This window comes from Falco peregrinus, chromosome 9 (assembly GCF_023634155.1).
Source record: "Falco peregrinus isolate bFalPer1 chromosome 9, bFalPer1.pri, whole genome shotgun sequence".
NCBI lineage: Eukaryota > Metazoa > Chordata > Aves > Falconiformes > Falconidae > Falco > Falco peregrinus.
In genome coordinates this window covers 14,729,781-14,757,777 of record NC_073729.1, presented here as the reverse complement: position 1 = coordinate 14,757,777, position 27,997 = coordinate 14,729,781, and the positions used below count along the sequence as shown (strand labels likewise).

The 27,997-nt window shown below is 36.2% G+C and overlaps 1 protein-coding gene across 2 annotated transcripts in view; it reads right to left on the bottom strand.

The window, feature by feature from the left end:
- KIF18A (kinesin family member 18A) overlaps positions 1-27,997 on the bottom strand; it is a 42,332-nt gene that overhangs the window by 4,988 nt on the left and 9,347 nt on the right. For both annotated transcript variants that reach the window (XM_005235658.4, XM_027784151.2), the window contains exons 6-15: positions 27,283-27,480; positions 25,787-25,963; positions 24,837-24,911; positions 24,471-24,580; positions 20,108-20,270; positions 16,027-16,191; positions 14,790-14,911; positions 13,200-13,438; positions 1,394-1,874; positions 778-882 (exon numbers count right to left, since the gene is read on the bottom strand). In XM_005235658.4, the coding sequence (XP_005235715.2) occupies positions 778-882; positions 1,394-1,874; positions 13,200-13,438; positions 14,790-14,911; positions 16,027-16,191; positions 20,108-20,270; positions 24,471-24,580; positions 24,837-24,911; positions 25,787-25,963; positions 27,283-27,480 (1,835 nt within the window). The remainder of the gene's footprint in view (positions 1-777; positions 883-1,393; positions 1,875-13,199; positions 13,439-14,789; positions 14,912-16,026; positions 16,192-20,107; positions 20,271-24,470; positions 24,581-24,836; positions 24,912-25,786; positions 25,964-27,282; positions 27,481-27,997) is intronic.

Here is a 27,997-nt window from a genome sequence, read left to right as displayed (position 1 = left end):
GAAACAGTCTTTAGAAGACTTCGGAGGTAGCAGCTCTACTCGCTGTCTAGCAACAGGTGACTCATAGTATGATTTTAAAAAGGTTGTATCAACTTTTGCTTTTCGAAAAAGAAGAAAAAAAGAAAAAAGAAAAAAATTCTTTTTTCAGTACTAGGCTGATTGTTAATGTATTTAAGGATTAACTAAACCAAACAAGAATACAATTCCACTTAGCATCTATTCAGTTTCAGATCTTCTACTAACAAGGCTCTTTTGAGGTCGTAAAACAGAAGAGGGAGTTCTTCCCAGAGCAGAGCACAAGAATGAAGTCATAGTAACTGAGACTGGACCTGAATTATTAGAAAAACAAAGGCACTGGCCACTAAAGTATTGTTAAATGTTTTCTTCACTTTCTATTTTGGTAGTTTCTAATGTCTTTCAGCAAAGGCATAACATTCTCAAAATTAGTGATTTTTAATTGATGATAGAATTTCTCTTTTCAGAATTATAGGTCATCTTTGTATTTTGAGTAGACAGAAAATACAGGAGACACCATATTATTTGCACTTGATAAAACAGAGTTCCTAAACAAAGAGTAAAATAGATTATGCAGCTTGCCACGAAGAAAAAAAAAATAAAATTGAATTGCCAAACATATTTGACTCAGAACATCTCATATCTAGGCCCAGATGACTTGCATAAGAGGTTTTCAGATTTCAAATGCAACACCGAAGCTAAAGTGAGAACATAAAAAATGAATACAAACTCATTTGTATATAAGAGTTAGTTTAAACTTACCTTAATACCTTTCTTTTTCTCTCAGCAGCAGAAGTCATTGCCATATATGAGGGCTTCTCAAGTGCTGAAGAATGATTATTTTTTTTTAAGGAAAAGAGATCAAGCCTGAAATAAAGGAATTATATTTTGTAAAATCTATTCTGGTTAGAAGTCAAGCGAAGCTGTAAATAAATGTTACATTGAAAAAAATACTGGAAATTTGTTTCAATAATATTACTTAAGGCAGCTTTGCAGAATTTCATGCATATACGGCCCCTTTAACGATGGTATCTCTCAGTGTCCAGGAGGTTAAGGATTCATTTTACAGACCAGAAAAGTAAGGCTGAGAAAACCTAACTTGCCTGAAGCATCACAAAATTTCAGAAGTGTTGTATTTTCTTTTCGGTACATATCTTGTAACACAGGATAAGTTTTCAACTTCATCTGTCATCATCAACATACCACTGATTTTAAATAATGGCAAAATTGAATCTGATGCCGACTAAAATGGAGGATTTGATTTTCAAAATGTTGGTTTTACAGATAAAACTGACACCAATAGAAAAAACTCAGCTGTGAAAATTAACAGGATTAAATCGCTTGGGTAACATTCCTTGCCCATGCAAATGGAAAATACCTTTGTAGAAAGACATTGCTGCATGGCTGCGCCTCCTTCATGGACGAGTCAATAGATGTTTCAGTTGTTTCACCTGTCCCTTCATAGAGAATTACTGTTGAGTCCATGTCAGCTTCATCGCACTTTGGGACATCACATGTGTAGTCCATACTACTTGTCTTTTTCACTGGCATACCTATATTACATGCATCAGCTTCTTGAAGGCCTGCAAGGTGCAAAGCTTTCTTTACCACAGCCTGCGTACAGTAGCTTTGTACTGGTTTTCTGCAAAATTCTGGTGTATAGACAATAGGGCGGACCTCCTTGGTAAGAGAATCTTCCAGATGATGGAGACTGGAGGGCTTGGACGCATCAGGAGTTTGAGCTGTGACTGGAGAGCCCATCAGCTTCCGCCTGGTTTTTTTCTGTAGTGGTACTGCATATCTTGTTATTTGTTGTGTATTTGTATTCATTTCTTGTGATGGCGTGCCAAAATTTGTACCTGTGCAACATAGGTATCAATGGTTAGCACATTAACCTATATTTACCACTTAAGTCTTGCTTTTTATCCTCCTCTGTTAAAATGTTTATTAGCAGAAATTCTTACAAACAGTATTTCTTTCTTTTACATATTCATTTGATCATTGAAATTATTTCTATTGCAGCATTGTCCAGATGGTAGCATTTGTTCTGTGGCACTCAAAGTATTACAAATCTGCATAGGCTGATATAGTTAATCCCAGAGATGCTACAAGTAATCACAGGTAAGATATGACACATGACAACAGGGAATTGAAGAGTAAGAGTATTGAAAATGATCACATTATCATGACACAACTCTTCATTTAAGATGGTACTAACAGTAATCTACAGCTGCCCCCCGGTCACAGTCGGTTTTTTTCCTAGCAAACACTATGCAGGAGGGAGAGACTCTTGTAAAAGGAAGGTCATAGAATCACTTAGAATAAAAAAATTATTTGACATTGCAAATACAAGAAGAATGTTCTGGACAAGAGAAAAGAAGTTACTTGGATCCTGTCATCTCAATGTATCAACTGTGGGAAAAAGGCTCTTCAGTAAAACCCCCACCCTTAAAAATAACAAAGCAAGCAACGCAGCAGTAACTGGCCATTCTCATTCATCCTGGTTTATACTGGGGTTTGGAAGTATCATAGTTTTGTTTTGTTTTTTTTTTTTTTTTTTCTCTCCCAAGCAGGTGGTAATGATGGCAATCGCCAAAGTAAGAGGCGAAAAGAAACCTTTCTTTTATTCAGGTTTTCAGTAGAAGAGAATCATTTTAAGACACAGACCACTGTTCAAATGGCTAGGCTAGTGGTGACTGAAGTAGTTAATAACAAAAAAGGATATATACTTTTTCTTAAACAAATGAAGAGTAGCAAAGGGCCGTCAAATCCAAGTGCTTCTATATTTAACTTTCAGTGCAAATTAAAAAAAAAATACGTAAAGCCTATTATCTTTGAAATGCCTAAGGGTTGGCCCCATTTCATTTGGTAGCCGCAGCATCACATTTCCCCTTTCTGCATTGCCTACTCCATTCCTACGAGCAACTAAACTGCAAAAAGAGCTCCTGCTTTTTAAACTGCTACAAGTTACTCAGCCATTAACTATGGTATTCATATAACATTGTTGATAAATATTTCTTCTGAAATTCCATTCTGTTTTTGCCTCAAAGTAAGTTAGTTTCAACTCCTTAATCTGAATGCTTCTTTAGTTCTCTCTCATGTGTTAACACTTACGGCATTTTAGCTGTTCCATAAAAATTCTTTGAAGAGGAGGAAAACTGATTAAAGCCACATACGTATTGCATTATTCCACACACGCCCTCCATCTGATTTCTTACACAAAGCAAAGCTTAAGTGATTGTAGCCATTTCCCTGACTGCTCACCACTTCCCAGCCCATTTAATTCTGACCTCAATGCCCAGTTGCAACCCAGTTTGCCATAAGCAAGAAACTTTTAAGAATGCCAATTCCCTGATGCCCACAGAAATCAGATGTTTTGAGGCAAAGGTCCAAACAAAACCCTCATTGAAGAAGAGCAGTCAAAGGTTGAAGGATGATCTCAGCACCAGTTTTTTGTGCACACTTTGGAACTAGACATACCATATGATGGATTCCTCATGCCCAGCTACATGAGATGATGCCCCATCAAAAGATACAAATGATAGTTGTGAGGAGACAGAAAAGGTTTTCAGGACTAACACGAGACCTAGAGCTCTTCTGGGCAGATGGAGTGGGTAGCACCAAAGTGTGTGCAAGTAGCAAGTAAATTAGATGCTAATATATAGGCCACAAATCTATTCTATGTTGCCAGAACTTAATTCAATAATAGAACCATCGGAAAAAACTAAGCAAACATTTATTCCTCTCTCAAGGGATCAGTTTCACAAAGAACAACGCTTAAACTATTATGCTTCAACAAATATGCAACATCTTATCCAACAATGCATAAACAATAAAAGGAGGTTAATTCAAGCTAAACCGCTTACGGAAAAAGATGCCTGGACAATTACATGAACAATTACAATTCTATTCTTTTTTCAGGTCTGAAGAAACACAGACATGGAAAAACTCAAGCCTGAGAGGACTACTTGACATGTTGTTAAAATGCAAAATACATTATTTTCTCATACCTAGTCTTAGCCTAATTGACAGTCAGCATTCACCAGGGGAAGCACAACAAGTTGTTGAGACACAGCAGTCTGATTGTAATCTAAACGTTAAGCTAATTCAGAATATCCTCAATGAGCAGTGAAATAGAAAGGGTAGTAAAACACCGCCTGTGTTTTCCCCAAATAATTTTTACCTCTAATCAAAATAATACAGACCTAATTCAACGACGACATTTTTCTCCAAGACCTGATAGCAATTTTTTGGTAACAAGCAAGAAAGTTACTTATGAACCATTTCCAATATGGACTCTGTGATGCTATCAACAATGCTATGCTTTATTAATGTGATTACTCTTTAACTTTGGTTTCCTAACTACAATATTGTTCTTCTACGTAAGAAACTTAACATGTCTTTCTTTCAAAAAATATATTTTCTAGTCATCACAACCAAAAATTGAGACCAAAACTTTCTTTTAAAGATTTGCTGACAGCTTATATTCTTAAATACAAGAATAAGCTTCCATTCTAGTGTTTGAAATAACTATCCACTAAAACATTTCAGGACACATTTTAAATTATCATTTTATTAAGTTTTACTCCTGCTTATATGTGTCTGACAGTGTGCGTTTCGGGAAAAATAGTGGTTAGAATTCTGTTTGTCTGTTGTTACATTAGGACAGAGAGGTTCCAGTTTCAGAAAGTTTGCTTACAGTAAGCCACTGAGGTTTTGCTAATGTCCTAAAGTTCCTGGGAAGGAAGTCTGATGGAGAAACATTTTGCTAAGAGTGCCAAGTTTTAGAAGCTTCCCCAGGACTAAATACTGGAAGCCTTTTTAAATTAACTGTAAATGCAGGCATTCAAACCATGAACTAAATAGGTAAAGAACACAAAACTGTTGCCACAACATTAATAATTTGTTGAATTTCATCATTATGAACAGTATTTCATACTGTAATACAAGTACATTAATAAAAAGACAGTTACAGCCATTCTATAAGGGTAAATATAAGCTGTCAGTAAAACCCCAGGCCTATTTTTAAAATCTATTTCTGGAATAAAACTCATTTTACAATGAAGGTAAAACAAAACTAGGTTTTCTTGCCCATTAAGTGTTGGAAAGCCTATAAAATATTCAAGAAGTGTCCCTTCTCATAGCTTTTTGTGAAAGCATTTAATTGCTCCTAACACAGTAAACAAAAAAGTAAACAAAAACATCACCAGCAACATATTTAACCAGATTTCACTAAATAACGTAAGCCTAATGTGTCACACACACCCCCAACACCCCAGTTCCATGTTAGCTTGCTGTTCTACAGTATATAGCTCCAAGAAGTTATGATATAATAAATATAAATACAGCAGGAAAAACATTTAAACTTACAAAATAAAGGAATGCCAGTGTTTTTATTTTTGTCTTAATAAGGAAGCAAGATACTGAAACTGGTTGTTCATTTTTTGCAGGTGCTTTTAACAGCTGCCATTGAGAATTTCAAATAAAATGGGCTCAGGTAACAGTAGCTGCTACAAAAACACTACTCCTGTAGATTTCAGATGACTTCACATGGTCCTATCAAAAGTACTTCTCCTTAAAAAATAATTTTTTTTTGTAAGAAGCTATTTTCAAGTACTTCAAAGGCTACTTCATGTTATTAAAACCAGTGCTACTCACAGACATGTTTCCAAATTTATATATATATATATATATATATAAATTCTTACCAAAAGAGAAAACTTAATACTCAAGCTGACACAAAGTAGTATGCCTGAAACTGAAACACCATACCTTGCCTGTCCTAAATACTGACTTCATACAACTTCAGCATAGTTTTGTGTAAACAAGCACTGAACAATTCAGCAAACTATTTTTGAAAAATGCGGTCACTACATGGCTTATATTGCAACGGGACAGCTACAACTAGGGAGAACCAGTTCCCCTAACTCCTATTCAAGAAGGGGAAAGGTTCCAGAACAAAAGACTTGAAAGTTTCAAGTGGCAAATATGAACTTCCAGTACTCAAGCAACGCAGAAGACACATTCATTTCACAGCAGATCTTGTCTACTAAAACCAAAGTATTTGTACGACAATTTCATACAATGCTTTCTCCCAGGATACTCAATTTTAACATGATATTGTTGAGTGCTTGTAGGTGGAATGTATGTAGATGTTACATACTTTAGCATATGCTTTATTTTACTGCCTACATACTCCAATGAGTAAACACTGAAAACAGAGACAACAGGAACAGCTGAGGTAATATAAAATGTTAGTAAAATCTCACAGAGGAGGTTAATGAGGAATTTATTTATTTATTGCAGTAACAAACAGTAGATGCCCTATGCATATCACTTACTAATTTTAATAGTAAGAGCAATCCATGCATCCCATGGAACAATTATACTGTTCAACTTGCTGCGTGGCAGATCCCGTCAACATACACGGTTTACAAAATACAGACCTGACAAACTTAAAAGATACCTACTGACAATTATTACCTACAATTGGTTCGATGGGATTTCTCATCGCACCGGAACTGGAAACTTCAAGTCGGCTGACTCTAGATTGGTCTTGTATTGCTGTCTGTCTTGAGAGCATGTTACTGGCCAGCCACTAAGTGCAGGGTACCAAAGACAACGCAGGCGTGGACCAAGTATGGCTATATTCATATTTTCTTAAAGAACAAATCTAAGCAGTTCCTGAATGGATGCCTAACGCTAATTGTTAAGCATTGTCATTACTTTTCTACAGAAAGACACACGCCAACTCTGAAGAAAATCTCCAAACCTGTTCCACAATACGGCAAGGAAATTATAATGTTTATGGTTTCTATTTGCTTCATGTTTTATGGCCAGTTCCATCTTTCCCATCAGAATGATCACCGTGATTCGGTGATATTACATTTACTTTTTATTTTATATAGTGATTAATTTTTGTATATGCTTTACTGAAATACCCACAGTTAACTTGGACTAGCCTAAAAGAAAAAAAATTAGAAGTTTTATTTCCTTAGCTAGCGCTTTCACAGCTACAACGCTTCTCTAAAAATAAGCATTATACCAAATATTTTTTAGAGAACAGATCACATATTTGCTCATGTTTGATTTCAGGTCGATGATTATTAAAGATAATTGTCAGAATCCTTGATAGATACTATTTTTCTTAGGGAATTCAATTGTAAATTAGAAATAAAAGTCAACCTCCACTGACCAACCACCCTCCATCAAATAAGTATGAGGTGGTTTTGGTCATGAGTTTGTTGTATTATCTGTCTCAAAATACAACTCAGAAAAGGAGATTCAGGAGAGAAACCCAGCATTATTAGATATTTACAACTCTGTGAGTTAACATGAAAAGCAGAATGCAGAATCTGTAAAACAAGAGTCCCAGCAAGTGAGTAGGGTTCAATGACAAAATGACCCTGATGAATTGGGTTAGTTCTAATTGATGTTTGGGACAAAATAATGGCCAAGACTTTTTCTTCTTCTGGAACTCATGTTAATACATACATAAGGGGATTATTTCTGGAAACTGTGCTAAATTAAGTCTAGCAGGCTGTTCTGCTAAAGGGAAATGAAATATTAATGTATTCATTTCAATAAACATTTCTGGGCTACAAATGATTGATCCAATTACAATACTAACCATACATTTTCATTCTTTTAACAACTGACTCATGGAATTCCAAATTGCAAATGAGGTCTAATGAGTGTATTTCAATTATTTAATATTCATGCGACCCAAGGCATCACTGCAGTGACCAGTTTTGGAAACAGCTGCTGTGAACTGAAAAAGGCTAGAATCCACGCTGCATTTTTGCAATTCCCAGTGGTCAGGTGTACTACAAGAAAAAAAATAATACTTAGAAGTCATATAGGACAGTGTGAAAACGCTGCTCAATAGAAGACAAGTCTTTCCTACACACAAGACACATGCCTTTCCTAGTTTTAATCAAGTCTTTTACTACATGCAACTGCATCCCAATTTTTCCTGCCATGCAAAATAATACATTAGCTTTACTTTCGGATGTTTGTGACAAGGGGAGGTAATGGATGCTTTTTGGGTTGGGTTTTTCCACCCCCCCCCCCCCCCCCCCCCCCCCCCCCCCCCCGTAAATCAATTCCATTCTCTCAATGGTAATGTACAGTAAGGCTTCTGGAAATGGGATGCCTGAAACAATGCCAAGAACTTTCCCATTCACAGAAATACTTGCAAATACCCGTCAGAGGTCTCCACATGTCCGTCCGTACTCTATGAATACTGTATGGCTCTCCATTAACCAACACTCAAGCATGGGGGCACAAATACATTTTTAGATGAACATGTCTTCAGAGCTTGTGCTTTCCTTGATACAAGTAATTGTTCCTGAGGTTGCACATATATGGTTTCGTGAAGCATACACAAGCTTAATCTAAAATGTTAACATATTTGTAAACAAAAATGATAGTGGAAAACTAGCATTTCCTCTACAAAACAACAATTCTGATTTATAATTATGGTCGAACAAATAGCATGGGTGGATGCTTAGAAACAGAAGTATAGATTGATGAAACAATTGCTTCCAAAATATCTTCTCTAATAATATAGAGTAGAAAGTATGATTAAAACATGTTACGGGAAGCTCATGTTAAGGCTTCACCATGAAAGGGAGCAAGAGCAGACGTTCTTAAAGTAATGTGCTTTCAGTCATATTTTCAGAAACAAAAATTAAATTACCAAGAACAGTGATTAAAAAAGCATAAGATGAGTACACTCAGTAGGATAAATTAATGCTGTGCAAATACTTTAAATTTGTTTTTACTTAACTTGAAATTAAATGACAATTCAAATATTCAAATGTTTCATTTTACATTAAATTTGAGGGTATTTTATTTTAGAAATCCTGAAGTATTGGTAGTAGAAAAAAAAGTAAATCGCATCCAATAAGCGCAATCAGAAATTTAAGACTCGGATATTCTGTTAAGTTCTTTACAAAATACTCCTTGAATCATTACATTTAGAATGCTTTAGCATGCACTGCAAAACAATTGTTTGTTAGATCAAATTAATTGCCATGCATACCTGTGTTAATATAGCACTGTCTAAAGAAATCTGACGAGCAAGAAAGATTAGCTTGGGACAAATCAAGAATTTTTTAAAAGCTATTTCTAGTATCCATGGTAGGGCTAGTGTAGACAGATGACTAAATTATTACTTGATTGGATGAGGTTGTTGGTTAACAGTCAGCTAGTAACATACACCTCTGACTCTCAGAGCAAGCCATTTTACAGGTGGTGTTTAAAGCTTTCGAAGTTAAAGGAAAAACAAGATATAAAGAGGTCTATTCCTGTAGTGAAGCACTATATGCGTTTTGGTAAAGCTTTCACCAAAAATCAGATTTTTTTAAGCACAAGAATTTACTATCTTGAAAACTGTATAAACATATGTTAAATGAACGGCTAGATAATGTCTTCATCTTTTCCTTTCCCACTATGACTTTATATTACTTAATACACAGGAGATCCTTTCCAAGGAAGGAATCTTTATTAGAAACCAAGATGTATGTGCTACTGGAATACAGCTGAAATTATTCGGTATTTTGAAACTCCTGACAGAAATAAGGTTCTTATAACAAGGTAATATCCAACCCACTTCATACAATCAAGTAAGCTCATTTGGAATTTATTTTTCAAAACTTCTTTAAGAGACTTTCAACAAAACCTGGAATAAAAATCCCTACCTTTTCACCTTTGCTATCCTTCCCTTTACTCTTTTTAGATTCTTTTTCCATATCGATTACTACTTTGACTTCCTTCTTCAGCATCAGCTACTGGAATGTAGTTAATTCTCAAGAAATCCACGAGAAGTTAAGGCCATGCTTTCACAGCTTTTCCTATTCCATAGATATAATTTAGCTGCTTCAGCCTTTTGGGGACAGGGCTTACAATCAGAAAAATTATTTATGTGACTTAAAATGCTTCAAGTTTTATGTTAAAACACTCAATAAAGATTTGTTTGCATTAAAACAGTATCACAGTTCTGCTTAAAAGGACTGCCGGCAAAAGGTTAGTGTCATTAAAAAAAAAGTTTCATGCAACGATTAGTGGCTCTTGTTTTATGAGACACAGAATACAGTAGTTTCTTTCAAGTACAGGTGTTTTTCTGCATTGCTACTACTTTAAATGCATGGTGACTAAACAGTCACTTGTAGTTTGTTAATTAATTGGACATTTCCAAATACAGATAATGCAAGGATAGTACACACATCCTAAATACTTTTTACTTGATAGAAGACATGTAATTAACTTCATAAACTTACACTGAAGAGGAATTTCTGTCTTCCTCCTAAATCTTACTGTTTCCTATAGGAGTAGCATCTCATTTTTGCAGAGGGATTTTATGTCAAAAAATATTCTTTCAAATACATGTTAACCTAGGTTCAAAAGCAATACATCACAAATTTGTTACCGGCAGACCTAGTACACTCTTCCTCTAAGATGCTCCAGACTTATGTTTCATATGAAAGAAACATTACATTGCCACAAATTAACTTTCCTACCCTCTCAGCCAGTTTATTTAGAAAAGAAACTTCTAAGATACTAACACAAGGTGACATTTATATTAAATGTGAGATCTAAAAAAATTGCTGCTCTCAAGTTACAACATGGAAAGTAAGAATCAAATCACAAGACATGAACTTCATTGCTCTTTCCTGCTGACAAGTTAAAGTCCATGCAATTATATGTGCAATACATATTTTTCTATTGGGAATAATGACCACTGTGTAGCACATGGCTCATGTTTTTGGTTTGTGGTTTTTGTTTTTTTCATCTTGGTGCAAAACACTATTTCCTTTCTAACATCTTGAACAAACCATAAATAATATAATATCAGTGCAACAAAGGTGTGAGGGATTTGTATAAATCTTCCCTTTTATTTGTTCACTAAGTTCTTAGGTCAGCTCTTGCTAACATTTGCCAAGCATACTTCTGAGATGACTTTAGGGAAAAGGAATTGGATTCTTGAATAATTTATTTCATCTTTAAAGTAAAAAAGAAATTACTACATCCTTCCTATTTCTGATTGCAATGTTGCCCTTGTACTATACTTTTCCCCATGCTAATTATTTTTCCTGATTTATGTTTTTTCTTAACAGTTTGCTATATACATTCTGCACAATTGATTTCCATAACATAGTTCAACATATTTCAAATGGTAATTCAAACCAACAGTGGTAGAAGAGCTATTTCACTGCATTTATTTTGTGCTCAACAGAGGAAAATAAATAAATGAAAGCACTTTAAGTGGGTGACTTCTTTCTACCTGTATTTGGGTACGTCTCCCTACCTACTCTTCCAGAAAAAAAAAAAAGAAAAAGTCCCTCTAAAAGGAAAACAAACCATATGGCTATGATATAAAATAACCACCGGTCAGGAGCATGGCTTCATGTTTGTCTTGCAGATACAAAACACCAGTCTCCAACTTAAAACTCCATGGCGCATAAGAACTGAACTCTTAATTTACAAGTGGTTTAGAGAAGTCTGTATTTCTTTCCTTCTTCAGGCAGACTTACACCTCCACAGAACCCATCTTAAGATGTTATAAATGCCATTTTTAGGAGTTTAGGTTTTTTTATATATTAAAAATGACAAATTTCAAGCAGATAATCAGTTTAAATTATAAGTGAAAATATAGGCATATATAGACGCATGAAACACCATTTGAAATAAGCAGTTCTTATTACAAAAAATCACTTAATTCTAGCACTTCAGATTCTTGTGTTCTACCACTGGAAATAAAATGTTACAGTATTTGAATTCTTAGATGAATTACAGCAGGAAACAACCCAACCTCCAGACCCTTTGCTTATCTGCTTTGCCGTAACAGAGTAATCTGCCTAGAAAACCATTTTTTAAAATTATTTCTTTTTTAAGAAAAGAGGATAAAAGAAAAGAAAATAACTACCTTTTATTTGAATACCTTTCATAAAGCTTTGCAGAATATATTTCCATTATGGTATGACAGTAGCATCATAAGAAACACAATGCTACCGAATGTCACAGGTACTTATCACTGCCATGATTTTCCAAAAGATTGCCAGCAAGCCAAGATCACATCCAATTTCTTTCTATATGGGAAATGAGAATGGAGCAGAGTGGAAGAACACTATAATCAGCTGAGGTCCACTACCCTCACTCCAAGTGGGAAGGAGAAATGGGCAACAACTGCTTTTAACCTTACTGAATCCCTGACTAGCACGAGTGGAATAGGAAGTACAAAAGCATGCAAGCCTTCAGAGAAGGAAAAGAAAGTTTGCAAACCATTTCACAGGAGTCAACGCTTTTCCCTTTTGAGAAGCTGAAGCAGTATTATGTATCTGATTTTCCCTTGTTACCCATGGATGTCTTTCAGTGTTTTGGACTGTTAACTGCAACCGGAAAGCCCCAGTGTGGCGAGTGCTGCCTTCCCAGAGGATAAGATACAAGCACTGGCCCACAGCAGCTGCACTGTCAGGCCGAGATTTTGCTTGTCACCAGTCAGAACAGTGCCTTCTGTAAGGATTCTTCATCTCTTTTTACCCAGGCTACGCTCCAGAGCAACTCGCTTTACAGTGAAAGAAGAAAAGCCAGCGACACAGAGTTATGGGGGGAAAGTGGGGCCATGAGGATACAGCAAGGCAGTGAATTTCCTGGTAGAAATGGCCAATCCTTTATTTCTTGAAAAAATAAACTTACAAAATATTGAACTAAATTGATTCAAAGTTAACCTGCAATTAATTTATGGGAAATCTCATCGCCCTCAAAGCTATTAATTGAAACTGTGCAAAACTGTAGTAACTGCTTAACATATCAAATTGCTAACAGAATAATACTTATTAACACAATGATTCCTTTTCCATCAATATAATGCTAAAGAATCAAATGGAATTATTAATCATACTCATAGGATCTAGGAACATTAATACACAGGGTACTTTTTAACAAGAAAAGGGAGGGAGTTACCTGTTGGCAGAGTGTGTCTAGCCATTGCAAAAGTCAATTTCTTTCCTATATCCAATTAAGTAAGGTATATAACTTACAGGAAGTGGGTCTTGAGGCTCAGTTGTGCAGCTGGCTTCAGGATTTGCAGATGTGTACATCCACTGTGTTTATGAATGACATACAGCTCTTGCGGGAGATATTCAAAAGTATTTCCAACAGAGAACAAATCATATACTTACGGCATGGGGTGTTTGGTCTGTGCACAAGTTGTGGGAATACAAAGACAGATGACAACTCTAGTTGATGGTTTTTATTTTGCTCCTTCTCTTCAGTTTGGTCTGCCCAAACTACTGATTTTTGTCTTTCAATCAGCTGCTCAACCTCCCCAAATTCAGTCTCAGTTAAATTATTTGCCAACCCAGCTTCTTTCAAAGTCAGGTATTGCTTGCGAAGAACTGGCAGCAAAGTAACTAGCACTCTGTAAAACAACAACAAGCAAGATAAATATGACTAAATCATAACTAATCTGATACCAGCACTGTCACTGTTAGGAATATGGGTGGTGGTGGTGCCTTCTCCCTCAGCCCCAGCCCCCCGCCATGTTCTGCTGTGTAATTTGATTTATTTTGCAGGAACACCATGACACTGAGAAGAAATATTCACGACTAGAGTGATTTTTTCCTTTGCAAAATCTTGCATTTCACTCTAAGCATTAACTAGGTATAGTTTTTCCTCAGTGTCCAAGATGTTCAGACCCTCAACCACCACAGAAATATAGTCAGTATAGATCTTGACTGAATTCTGACTTTCTAAAATGAAGCATCAGATAAACAAAGAAGAATATAAACCAAATTAAGTGGTTTAAGCCACGCACATCTCAATTAGATGTGCAAAGAACCTTATTAGAAGCCTCGTGCAAATAAGTTTAGATACTAGGAACTTTACCTAAATAATGGAATATACTAAGATCCACACACAATTGTAGACCAAATTAAAGTAACAATAAGTTTAGAAATTCTACCTGAATACAGACATTCGTTAACTGTGCAGTTAGTTGCAAGACTAAACAGTAGGTTCAAGCAATAGGGAAAGGGATACCTATATAAAACCCCAAAGATATAACTGCAATAACAATGTAGCTTTAAAAATTTTGCTTTCATTTTTGCAGGTTTACATATTACTTTTTGTAATGCTTATGGCAACAGCCTTTCCTCCAAAGGTAGAAGAAAAGCTGGTTGTTTCACTTGGGAATGATTTTATTACAAATTTAATATATTTATTTACCAAACAGATTTGCAATTACTTCCTACTCCTTATGTCACACTCTGAAAGCTAGTCTCTCAACACTTTCAAAAGATAGATAATGGAAAAAGAGCTGATGCTTACAACCAAATTCAGCTGTTTTCACTCTATCAAAGTTATAAATTTTTTGATACAAGTAAATTAATGCCTACAGTTCAAGAAATTAAAAGAACACATTTATTAAAAAAACCCAATACTGCTGTTCAACACAGAAGACTAAAATAAGACACCTTGATCTATTGAACAATTTGGAAAAATTATGCAAAGAAAATGAAATAGAAACAAGAAGCATTAGAATATACCTGCAGTTTCTGTTAAACAATGGTAGATACAGACCAAGATTTATTAAGCGTTTATTTTTTTAACATACGGTTTTGCTTAAGAAAAAACAATTCTAATCTAGAAAAAAAAGTTCAAGAAAAGTCTTGCTTCTTTTTCAGCTAAAACTAAATTCTACATATATGCCGTCTGAAGTTACAAATGTCAGAATAGAAGTCTTACAGTGTCTGCTATGAAACTGTACTTACTTTTCTGTCTGCTTATAATGTTGAACTTGAAGGGACACCAGAGATAACATGTGCTCTATCTGGGCTTTCAGGTCCTTAATTTCTAGGTTTAAATGGCAACACCGCAGATCTTTACTGAGTTCCTTGGGAAATTAGTAAGAAAAGAAACTGACAACTGAAAATTGGTAGCAAGAAACTAAAATGTAAAGTAAAAATAATATTAATAATGGAACACACCTATATTATTATAATATAATGAAGTTTTATGGTAGAGAAGTATGAATTGACTGAATTTTATTTACACGCATGAACATTGCTTTGTAGATTACTTTGACCAATTGTGGGTATACTGTAATTAGCATTATGATTCCAACAGGCACGCACATATGCTTATCTATGCATGCCCCAAATGTACGTTTGATATATGTTTGCCTTTTTTCCTGTGTACTTGCTCCACATCTAAACTTAACTGACCTTGTCTAGGACAAGTCTTCAACTGTATTCAGTCGTCTTCCTGAGATGCCAGTATCCCCTTTGAAATATCTTAATTTCTTTTTAAGTATCAACACATTTTACTAACCCAGTAAAAATACAGGTATTGAAATATAATCCATGATATGAGCCACATAAGTGCTTATTACACGATCATTTAAGCCACTCCAATTACTGGCTGAAACTAAGAGGCAGGGAAGAACAACCTTTCTTTTCCTCTTGCTCTTGCACAGACCTTCATCGCTTCCCTTCTGCCAGCTCTGCCAGCTCAGGCCACACTGAGCTGAGTCTACTGACTAAAACTTGGCAGACAACTGCTCTTTCCCCCTTCCCACTCCTCCTCTAGCACCCTCCAAAAAAAAAAAAAAAAAAAAAAAGGTTTTTTTTTGGCCAGGCTAAGAATTAGATTGTCACGTGGTTCAATGAGCATAGGGAGCTACTGTAAAAGCAAGATTAGAAGTGTATGGCCACAAGCAGGATCAACACTCTGGCAGCCATCTGAACAGCTCAGCCATAGCATGCTTAATCCACTTTAACATGCATTTTAGTATGTAATTGTATATTTTCATGAATAAGGAATACTTGCACAAACATTGAAGTTTGTAGGGCAGAACAGAAACAGCTAACACTAAAATTTGAAAACACCCTGGAAAAATGGCAGAAGCCATGAGTAAAAGACAGACTAATAGAGAAAAAAAAAAGTCTATTAAAATCAGATGTTGTCTAAAACACATGAAATCTGCCCTTGAAATGAAAGTCATCTTACCTTTGGAATACAACCATCTTGACCCAGGAGGCGCATTTCATTTTCAACTCGATGCAGCCAATCAGTATTTTCCTCAAAATGTTTGACCTCCTCCTCTTTCCTCTTCTGCACGTGTACACAGTGAGTTCTAAGCCTTGCAAGCCTTTGATCAGTCTTGCAAGTGGCCTAAAAATCAGCATTTGAGGGAACAACTTTCAAATTATGTTCACAAACATTTTTGTATAAAAAGATTTTTTTTCCATACCTTTATACTCAACTGGGCATAACAAACATTTTGCATTTTTGACCAGCTTAAAACAAGCGAAGTAGCACATTCTCCTTATGGTCATTACCGAACTGCATTTAAACATTTATCTTTTTTTCTTTTTACTGGAAGCCTTTACAACAGATTACGGTACAGTCATTCGATTACACCTTTAAAAAACAATTCAATGGATTTGATCCGTTTGTGTTCTAGGCCATATTTATCTTACATTGGGAAGACTGGAAAAACTGCATGTGCAAATACCAACACACTTCTAAATGTAACATTACCTAACTCAAGCATGAAGAAGAAATTTTATCTCCTTTGCTTTCCTAAGGCATTAAGTCCTAGAAAAAGCCCGGTAAAGGACAAAGTATTTGGCAAAAGGAAAACCCTGTATCTCCAAGTATCAAGATTCTTCCAATGCTTCTCTGAAATCTGACAGCAGAAAGGCACCAAACCAGCAGCAGTAAGCTGGGTATGAGTGAGGTAAGTGTCGTAACAAGGCACAGAAGACTTCCTATTCAGCGGACAACTATAGTTAGCAGTGTACTTTAAAAATTAGGTCAGACTCCACTGGCCATGGAGCACTTTAGCAAGAGTTCACAGTTAACCTTTGCCTGAACTTATTTAACTAAAAAAACCCAAACTCACAAACATTTTAAGTATACTGCCACAGTCAACAAAAAGTTATATAACCCATTTTTAAAATATCATATAATCTAATTCTCTATGTCCATACATTCCAAATTTAATACCTAAAGAAAACTTCATTAATTAGAATAAAAGTAGATATTTAGAACAGCAAGCCAAATTAGTTCTATTATAAAATGTCATAAGCAACTCTGTACCTCCAGTAAAGCAGAAATTACTCTGTCTGGTGCCCTTCTGAACATACTGTAGAAAACAGGAACAGTATGTGGAGAGATGCAGATTGCACTTCTTAAGCTGACTTTTCCAAAATGCTTATTTCAACACACGGCATACAGAAACAGCATGGTAGAAACACCTGAACTACGTGCGTGCTCCAGGCAACTTACTAGGGTCTAAGACTACATTCTGGCCAGAACTGCCCTTTTCTTTCCCTTTAGACTGCCTTAGCTGCTAAGAGGATCCAGAGAAGACAGTCACTTCATAAAGGACCCACTCCTTAGAGAAAATACCAGGAGGAAGAGTTAACTGGCAGACTAAAGCTTGCAATAATCACTGGCTCCCTCTGATCAGTGAGGCTAGGGGAGAGCTTTCAGGACTGCTGAAGCAGAGAAATTCAAATGCGTTGTTTTGCATTCATCAGCTTTTACACAGTGCAGGAGAGCTATTAGGATTGAAGGTGGTATTGATAACATCCCAACATTTGATGAACCCATCCCATATGTTCCAAGGAATAAAGGCTATGTTACAACAGAAGAAGTATGGTTATGTGTGCTAGCTCCAACCACCCCCTCTGGAACACAGTAGGAACTGGGTTGCTACTGTATTTTGTCATTAAAAAAACACCGCAAGAGACACAGAAGAAATCATCCCTCCTGGGCTGAAGAACTGGGACATATTCAACAAGTCATTTTGAATCCAGCATGGGCAATTGCAGTAAGCAGAAATACTGAAACCATGATTGGACTGACTGATGGCTTCCTAGGAATATGCTCCTTTTCAAGACAGTAAAAATAGTGTTAAAAAGGCAATCAGAAATGTAGGAACAATTTAAAACCTAATATATATATTTTAAAGTCTATCAAAAAAGCACCAGCAGTTTTTCGCCATGTCTTTAAAAATAAAAAAAAAGTAAAAAATATTTGTAAAACAGATTCCATGACTGGTGCAAAAACATTCAAGATAAAATAGGTCAAAACCGAGCAGACTTCCTTAACCTCTCCAAGACAGTTAAAAGTAACTATAACACAGGGCACAGGTTAGCTTTTTATGTTTCCATACAAAGAGGAATGATCTGACATGTTCTCCTATTGGCACAAAGGCTTTCTGGCTAACATTGCTGCGACTGATACCTTGCGAGCAAAAGGAAAACAGTATGGATGCAGAAATACAGGTAACAAGTGGGAAGAACAGGCATTAGGCAGGAAGACTTAAACAGGCCCTTTAAATGGGCAACATTCCATTTCCAAAAAAGCTGGAAACAGGGTCAGTTATGTAGAAAATGCAAAGGACTTATATGAACTGAATTTCCCAAGATAAACTGTGTCAAAAGTTTTGCAACAAGAAAGCATTTTTAAGAACAAGGATTAAGGTAACCTAAACTCACACTGGAGTTTTTCCTTCTTTCTTTTAATTGTTTTAAATTAAAGTGCGCATATTCGGGTTGTTCAAGTATAGATAAGGTATCGTTTGCTTCATGTTAAGTTACCTAAAATCATTATTATATCTAGTTACTGAGCACAGACAATTGTCACAGAAATACTTTAGAAGTAAAACTTTTATCATAAAAAATAATATTTCAGAAATACTCCTGCAGCCTAACAGTATATATTTTCAAGAGAGAAAACCCAACAACAAATGTGTAAAAATTAAAGGAAGAACAAAAGCATTACAGTCCACAAGGGAAATGTGATAATCACTTTGGTAATCAAATGCCTGGGTTCCAAATTAAAAACCAATTTGTTGCAAAGTAGTCACAAATGGACATTTAATTTTACTACTACAGTGACTCTCATTGATAAATAAGGCATTACATTTATAGGACAGTGACTCTTGATCCTTTGCAAATCATATTTACAAGTTAGCTGATGGCAAAACCAACATTTGAGTGAAGCACTGCTAACACTCAAAATCAAAGTTAAATCACCTCATAAAAGAATTCATACAAAAGAGCCTATAAAGGTATACCTCATCATTATGAGTAGATACACATCTATGTTCTAGTGTAAGCAGCATTTAGAAATATGGCACAAACAGAAAATATTGTTTCAGAGTTTCTTTGGCATAAAAGAGAATTGTAGTACACACTAGTCATCTGAAATATCTTCATTAATGACAACCAAAAATATGCAATTTATTTGCACTTTGACATTTGTTTAAGGACAAATTTTCATGTGAATCACTAGGAAAAAAACAATCGTATGAAACTCATTTTTGGCCAAATACAGATTGTTACTGTGACTAAGCAAGATCAGCCCCACCTTCAACTTCACCTGTACATAAGACATATATTCCTTTCAGGTGACTTATCAGAAAAATTGAGATACTATCTAACCATGCTTACTTATTTCGACTTTGATTCTTCTAGAAAGACACAAGCATTTAATGCTGTACAACAGCACTTGCTCATACATAGCCCCCAGACTCTTCAACTTCAAGGCAACTAAGTGTAACTAGTTCAGTTGACATGACTCGGTCTTTAAGCAGCTATCCCAACATCTTCCTGGTGACAAATGAAAACACCAGTGATAATAATAACTCTCGTTTAGCCCAAAATTATGCTTTTCCTTATGAAACACAAATAGATTACTGAGCTTCAATGGCTGTACCATATGTACATGAACATGGTTTTTGACAAGAGCACGATGAGTCTCCTAAGTCTAGTCAGGTCTTAAGTAACTATGCAATCAATCTACTTAAGGACAAGTTGAAAAGCTTTCACAATTAGCAGCAATAAGCACGCGACAACAGTTTTCCATGCACTGTGGGAAAAAAACACAGCTGGCATTACTACTACGTTGTCAGAAAACGTCATCCGAGTGATAAGTAGTCTGTCCCATTTTAATTAAATATTTCAGCATTAAAAAATTATATATTTGCTTAAGCAAAATTCATACATTACCAATGATAAATTAGTTAGCAAAATTAAGAGAGATGATACCTTGCACTGCAGTATATAAAACTCACCCTTTCTACTCTTTCTTCAGAGCACATCAGTTGTATTTGTTCGTGACATTGTTTCTGGTAATATGCCTTCAATGCATTTTCTTTCAGTTGCATTTCCAACTTGAGGTATTCTTTTCTGATTTCCTCACGGTTTGCAAACACATTTTTAAGGATTTCTTTGTATCTAATAGAACCAAAGGATAAGAATAAGTAACAGATTACTTAAGACTTTTATGATCACCTCCTTTACAAAGGGAACTTGCAATTCCAAGTTAATAAAGTAAACATAAAAAAGTAAGCCTGTTTTCAGTGAGCAATAAAAGGGTCAGTACATCAGTACAGATTTTTATATACTTGAACCGGAAATGGGATGTTAAACTTTGAAGGGGTCACTAAAAACAAGCCTTGTATTTATGAAGATACTGCTGAAACCCGCAAGACAGACATCTGGAACATCCTCACATCTCCACCTCCAATAGATACTACATACTTAGGTTCTCTACTTCTTATGCCAATTCATTAAACAGATCAGATGATTGTTACCATAGACACACTAAATGGCCCTCAAAAAAAGAAAAGCCACAAGTGTCTTTAGCTGCTCACTTTCTCTCAAGTTCTGTTGTACAATTTTGATCACTAATGGTCCACAAAAATCAGAATGTGCATCGTGTTTTAACACATGTTAAACTACACTAATAGGGGAAAGAAACCAAATCTGTAAAAGAAGGTACTTAGAAGTTATTCCAAGGAAACCAATGTTTACATGGCCTCATATTCCGATTATCCCTAGTCTGCAATGCACATCAGAATGTCAAGGAGAAAGCCTGGAAGCATTATCTTGATGCAATATAAGTTTCAGACGTTGCGCTCTTTCATTTCACTCCTGAATACTGAAAAAGCAGTACAGCACAGCCCAAATGTGGTTTGGATGTGGTTTTGAGCAACCTGGTGTAGTGGAAGGTGTCCCTGCCCATGGCAGCGGGGCTTTAACTAGACAATCTTTAAGGTCCCTTCCAACCCAAATCATTCTATGATTCTGTGATAGAAGATACTGTATATCACAGTAATAACCAACCTTGTATACATGCCATTTCATAACATCCCATTGACTTATTAAAACTTTACATAAGGCACAGTTTAACGTGCAAATGTTCTGAAGATATGCATCATTTGAGATCATTATACAGTGTTTAATATAAAAATCATAAAATTAAGTACCACACTGTAAATACTCCATAAATAACACACAGGTTCAACTAGGGAGCAAGTTGAACTACGTAGTTGACTTCTTGCCAGTATGTTTCAGAAGCAGCAATTCCATTTTATAGTCTAAAGTCTGAGTAACTGAGTCTTTTATTCCAGTGTCTTATTACTCTCATTTAAAACTGAAAAGAATTAACAAAAGAATTCTTAGAAATTAAATGGTTTTACGTAAAAGCATCCAGCAAATACTATCATTTCTAGGTAAAAATAAGTACTTCACCACACAGAATTTAGAAATAATATTTCTTTAAGAATCGTAATAGTCAGCTGCAGAGCATCAGAGTTCTTACCCTACACTGCTACTATCTATGCAATCATGTCCACTGAATAACTGATTGTTTCTATGGATACTATGGAGGGAAAAAAATATCCATAGTTCCTCCTCCCAGCTGCCTGGGAAACGCAGCAATTAAGAGATGAGGGTGAATCCTCTCAGTTTCCCTCACAGTAAAACCCTGGGCATAATCTGAGAGGCTGCGGATTCTGATTCTATGTACAGTCACTGTGAGGAACTATTACCAGTAAGTCAGCCCTTTGTGTACAGTCATCAGTGTCACAAATATAGCATCAAGTATAGATGCCTCTGCAAAGCTCCTGCCTTGAGCTGCATTGACTCTTTCAATAAGCACACTTCTATTCTTATGGAGTTATTTTTACCCTCTCTTCTTCACTTAAATATGACAAAGTGATCCTGTAGGTATATCCAGGTTATGAACTTGCTGGACTACCTAGTCTCTAAGAGCCTGTGGACCTGTCAGTGACAGTTCCAAAGCCAGTGTCCACTGTCTACCTGAACAGGTTCAAGGCTTAAAGGTTGACAGACAATACATCTGCAAGCCTTAGACAACAAAGGGAGCAGGAATGACCTTTGGATTTGAGCAAGCTGTGTAATCAGTGAGTCTCTTCCAGATAACAGTGAAACAAAAGCCACAGGTAGTTGTACTGAAACAGGATTGTGGATGAAGCGCTCTACCCTGTCCCAAACGCAAGGGAGTAGACAACAGAATATCTCCAAAACCTGTAAAAACAACCTGTAAAACCTGTTTTGTGGGGGAAATCAACTCATCACCCACACCATCAGTAAGATGAACCTGACAGGATCCTTATGAGGAAGAAGAAAACGGAACAGCCACTTTATTGCTGATACCTAATGGGAATGGGATAGGCTTATACGTATCTCTGTGGATCTCCCATGACGCGCGAGGGGAAGCACGCGGCCGACTCAATATGAGTGATAAAGCAAGCTTCGATTTATTACGGCGCGATTATGTCTTATATACAGTTCCAGTTAATTATGCCTACTAGTCATCTGCTGATTGGCTAAGCTCTAAAGGGTTACTTTTTCATACGTCCTCCTACTTGCGGTTTCTGCGGATAGCTAGCTACATATTTTTTTTTCCTCTCTTGTCTACGTGAATTCCTCAAAGTTATTTACAACATTAGGCACAAGGTCAGTGTTTGTCTCAGCTTCCTTATCAGCATGCCTCAGCATAGCTGCAAGGCCTGCTTCAGCTAACTTACGCTAACTTTGTTTCACAAAGATCTTTAAGGGAGTCATGGCCATGATCACACAGCCATTCTGCAACACTCCCAGAACATTAAAACCCAAACTTTCTGACCAACAAATCTTGGCATACATGTCAGGATGTCCAGCATTTTGAAAAGACTTACCCTCAACTGATTCTTCCCACACACACCCCAAATGAAATAAAGGGCAAATCACAGGAAATTTAGTTAACATTAAAAATGTACAGTGCAAAAATACACAGGAAATCTGTCAGAACTCTCAATGTGACTCAGAAACCTACACTACTTTTGAAAATTAAATTTAAATAACTCAAGACATTTATTGAAACTTCTGGAATGCCAGTAAAATGCTCAGTTACAGAGCATTTTGCTTTGAATGGGTTTATAATTTTGCCTCAGGTTTTTCAGTTTAAAAAAATACTACATTCAAAGAGCCAGCACAAAAAACTTTATCTGAATAAACCTAGGTCAATATCTCAGAAATATGTGATGAGATATGCGGAGTCAGATCCAGGAACTTTCACACCAAAACCTAACCCTCTTATGGAATAGATTGCCTTCTGTAACAAATTCACCTCACATGCTTCGATTTGTTACTTTATGTGTGTTCTCATGAGAGGACTGTCACATCAGACAAGACAGACAAAAACATCACCAAGAGGAAATAAAAGACCACGAAACATTAAAGCAATAGAAAGGAACCTACAAACAAATTACACTCTCTGTGGAAAGAAGAGCTTCAAGTTCTTGCCTCTCTTAAACCTTGCTGGAAAGATACTACTGAAGTAGTATCTGCCAGCAGCAGCTGCTGTCATTTACACAAACTACATTCTATCCACAAAAACAAGCTGTTAAGTAGCTTTGCTGAAAGCTAGCATTCATACGCTCCTCCCTGCCATGTGCACGTGTCACTTCCTGCGCATGCACACACACACATTAATAAAGTAACTGAACTAGACTGTGAGTAGAAACACCACCATTAGAACTGTGTAGTTTTGGAATTTTTGCATAATGCAAGAGACTGCCAAGTTCTGTTTGGTAATGTGCTTCTAGAGTTACTAAAAAAAAATAACAACTTAATATTCTACTGTTTCACCAAAATGTATCCTCTTGATTTTAAAAGTCTAGATCTTGACCAGTTTACCAATAATATAAAACTATCGTAACTTTCTCTTGTAAGACACTTTCACTTTTTTGGGGTTATGAAGATAAGCTTCCTACCAGAAAAAGGATTTTTTTCTTCCTGTTATTAAAGGACTCTGCCTAGTTTTAAGAGTCCTGTGAAATGGAATTCTATCATCCTCCAAGTGTGACTGTTCCATAGACAGATCTATCAGGAAGTTTTTGTTTCTATTCTATTAATAGAAGGTTAATATCAGGATACTTCAAGTACATGACTTTGGGTTTGTTTTAAATCCACCACCAAGTTGTTCTGGAAAGGAGCGATAAGTTATGCAAACCCACACCTAGTTTAAGTAAAGCAATGTTAAAAATGAGGAAATCAATATTGAAAACATGAAGTTTGTTTTACAAATACTTTTACAAGCTATGCAAACTCCCATTTCTAAGCGGGATTGTACTGTGATTAATTTACCTTTGTATTTCTGCTTGCTGGGTGTTTGGAAGCGTCACAGCTGTAAGATTTTCTGGAATGCTTGCTTGCTTTTCTTCATATTCTCTCAGTTTCTCTTTCAACATTAGGATCTAAAACAAAAAGGTACCTTTGGAATATAGTTGTTTCCGTTTCTTTAACCTTATCATTCTGTGCTTATGCCTTGAAAAGCTTTACTAATGGTAGTAGGTGATATTCCTTGTAGAAGACAAAACTTTCTTACTTCAAAAGGCTGTATAGGAGCATTAGTACAATATTGCTTCATAGGTTCAATCCCATAAACATTTTTTGTATTCGAAGTTATAGCAATTTATCTTCCAAACTTTTAACAATACATTTTTAACATACCTCTTTCTTTTGTTCGTTGCAAATTTTAACATACTGGCTTATGTGACTGTCCAAACTCACAACATTGCTCTTCAACTGTTAAAGAAAAGAAACAAATTAGAATTTAGAAGGCTCTTTCATGTTTTCCTGCATAATAAATATACTTTACCTACTACATAATTATACTCGCATTATATTATAAGGGATGAACAAAATCTTGACTTGCACAACAAAAATGTGACACTCTGCTTTCGAAGTCATCTGTTACATATCAATGGCCATGAAATTTCCCCTCAACAGAACAAAAAAATAATTACATTTACATGCACGTACACATTTTGCATTTATTCAGGCTAGTTTTATTTAATGCACAGCTTGTGAATTTAGTTATAAAAACTATCGTTAAGTATGCAACAAGTGGAAACTACAGTCAACCCCATATTACATAAAAAAAAAATCACAAACTGCAATAAAACTGTTTATGAAAAAAAGATCAGAATAATAGAGAGCAGTAGACAGGACACACCAGTAGCTTTTTATTTATCAATATAATCTCATTTTGCTTCTTGGCCCAGCTGAATTCTGCCTGTAACAAACCTGGAGTGGCTTTTATGCAATTGCTCAGGTATTTCTTTAATATGCTTTACAGTTCCCTGAGAAATTAATAGTAAGATACTGAAACTGATTGTGAATTCTACCGGCTGAGGACTATTTCTAAATTTGATGCTCACAAAACACTTCCAAACTGGCAGCATAATCCCATTAATGAAGCTACATTGCTTTTAGGCCAGAACTAGTATCTACTACATCCATCAATCAGATGATGAGCTGACTGCAAGAAAGAAGGTAACTGAAAAAAGGTTCAGACAAAATTGAAGGAAATTATAATCTTCTGAAAGAAATAATTTTCCTTCTCTTAACACTACGTTATTATACTTCGACAGAGGATCAATAAATACCAACATACTCACAGAAGACTTTATATCTTTTGCTCGGTTTGCATACTTGAGAGTATTATATGTATCATCATAAAACATAGAAGACGGACTAACAGCAGCTATCATTATTGTTCGGCAATTTCCTCCAAGAGAATCTTTCAACAGACGAGTAAGTTTGCTGTTTCGATAAGGAATGTGCTGTTTCTTGCTCTAGAAAGAGTTATATGCATTTCTATGGGTTAGACAACTGTACTGTAATTATTCATCTGCCTAAAAGTCTGCTTAGAATTTCAACAATGCCATAAAACATGACAAACAGCCTTGGAAGTTTTCTTTGATACAAGTAATTTTTCCTCAAACTTAAATCCATTTCAGATGTAAATTTGTAAGTCTCTTGGAATATTTAAAACATTTGTAACACACGCGTTAGCCAGGTTACTTTCTGATGCCTGGACATGGAACAACTATGTTTGTAATGTGTGCAATCAACATAAAAGGTAGACTGCATTAAACTTCTTTCAGTTCACAGAATAATCGAGGTTGGGAAGGGTCTCTCAAGATTCATCTAGTCCAATCCCTCTGCTCAGAGCAGGGCCAGCTGAACTAAGTTGTCAAGGACTATGCCCAGTTGGGTTTTTACCGTCTCCAAGGATAGAGATTCCACAACCTTTTCACGCAACCCAGTCTGCTTTGTGAAGCTTTTTTTCAATCATACTTACATAATATTAATCTCATGGTACAAAGCTAAGTCACCAAGACCCCAAACCCACACCAAGTAACTCAACACAAAAAAAAATCTTACTTATGTCCATGGTACAGATTTTAAATTCTGCCTCCCATTCCAACAAAGTGGTGATGAGAACGTGCAGCATCAAGAAGGGTAGTAAAAGCTCTGATTGTTTTCCCCTGGCATATTTGAAGGGGGAAATTGCTAGCTGACCAGAAGGACAAAACAGGTGTAGCTGTACACCATGGACTTGACTTTTGCTAAAATTCAGGTTTTGTCATTCTCCCACACGTGTGCCCACTCCTTCCCTTGAGCTGGTGAGCCAGATCAGGAGAGTAATTTGCTACTGTGAGCAGGGGGTGGGGGACAGTGGGGGATGTGGGTATGCACACATATGTTAGAGCTCAAAAACCCCTCAACTTTAGATGTTTTCTCCTATAAAAGCCTTTTCCCCCAAGATTGAAGGGCATAAACCTCTGAAAAATCTTTGTCCTTGTAAGCCTATTCTACTCATACAACTTCCTGTACATGTTTGATTTTAAAAAGGTGGCTAAGAAAAGCAGGTACATTCATCTTTGACACTATCCTCGGGTAGCAGCACACTTCTTGAGAACTCTTTCCCACTGGAACTGTCTTTCAGCTATCACAGAGATGATGGCAGAAAGCCATAAGAAAACCTTAAATGAAAGTTATGATGTGAGAAGCATCAGCAATGTAATCCCCATTACTTAAAGAGCACTTACTATTTTTAAAAATGTTTTCAGAATGCTAGGAGGTGCGGAAGTGGGAAAGCAGCACATACCTTTGGGTCTGCCAAGGCATTAATGACATTTCCAAGAGCTAGCAGGGAGCGGTTAATATTTGTTCCTTCTCTAAAACGAGCCCCCTTGGCATTTGTCACGCTGGCACGTTCAGATCCTGCCAGGTCAATGAGAGACATTTTGGCGATGCGAACATTTTGATTAATGCTTGCTGTTTTATCTTGCTGTCTCAGATAAATCTACAATAAAAAAAGGAAAATAATTAAGAAGTAACCACTAACCAGTCTGTTGTTATTGTAAGCAGTAGGTTAATTTTACCCTGTAACAACTGTTTTCAGAAATTCTTACTGGAATCCTTCTTGGAACCCAAGTTAAACCTTTCGGTACCTATCTAACACCAACAGGCAGTTTGGCCTAATGGAAAACAGTGAATCCATTTCTGATACTTACCTCTTCAACTGACCTGCTTTAGGTATTATTAGGGGAAAAAAAAAAAGCAAGCAGAGTGTGGTTGCATTGGGTTTGGCTGGGATGGAGCCGATTTTCTGCATAGCAGCCTGGATGGTGCTTTCAGATTTGTGACTCAAACAGTGCTGATCACAGTACACACCAACGCTTAGCTTTTGTTGAACAGCAGTTGTAGGCGTCAAGGTGGTGCGCAAGAGGTTGCAAGGGGACAGCTGACCCCAACTGATCAAAAGTTTCTCCAAGGTAACCATTGCTTGAGGACTGGCTGGGCATCAGTCTGCCAGTGGC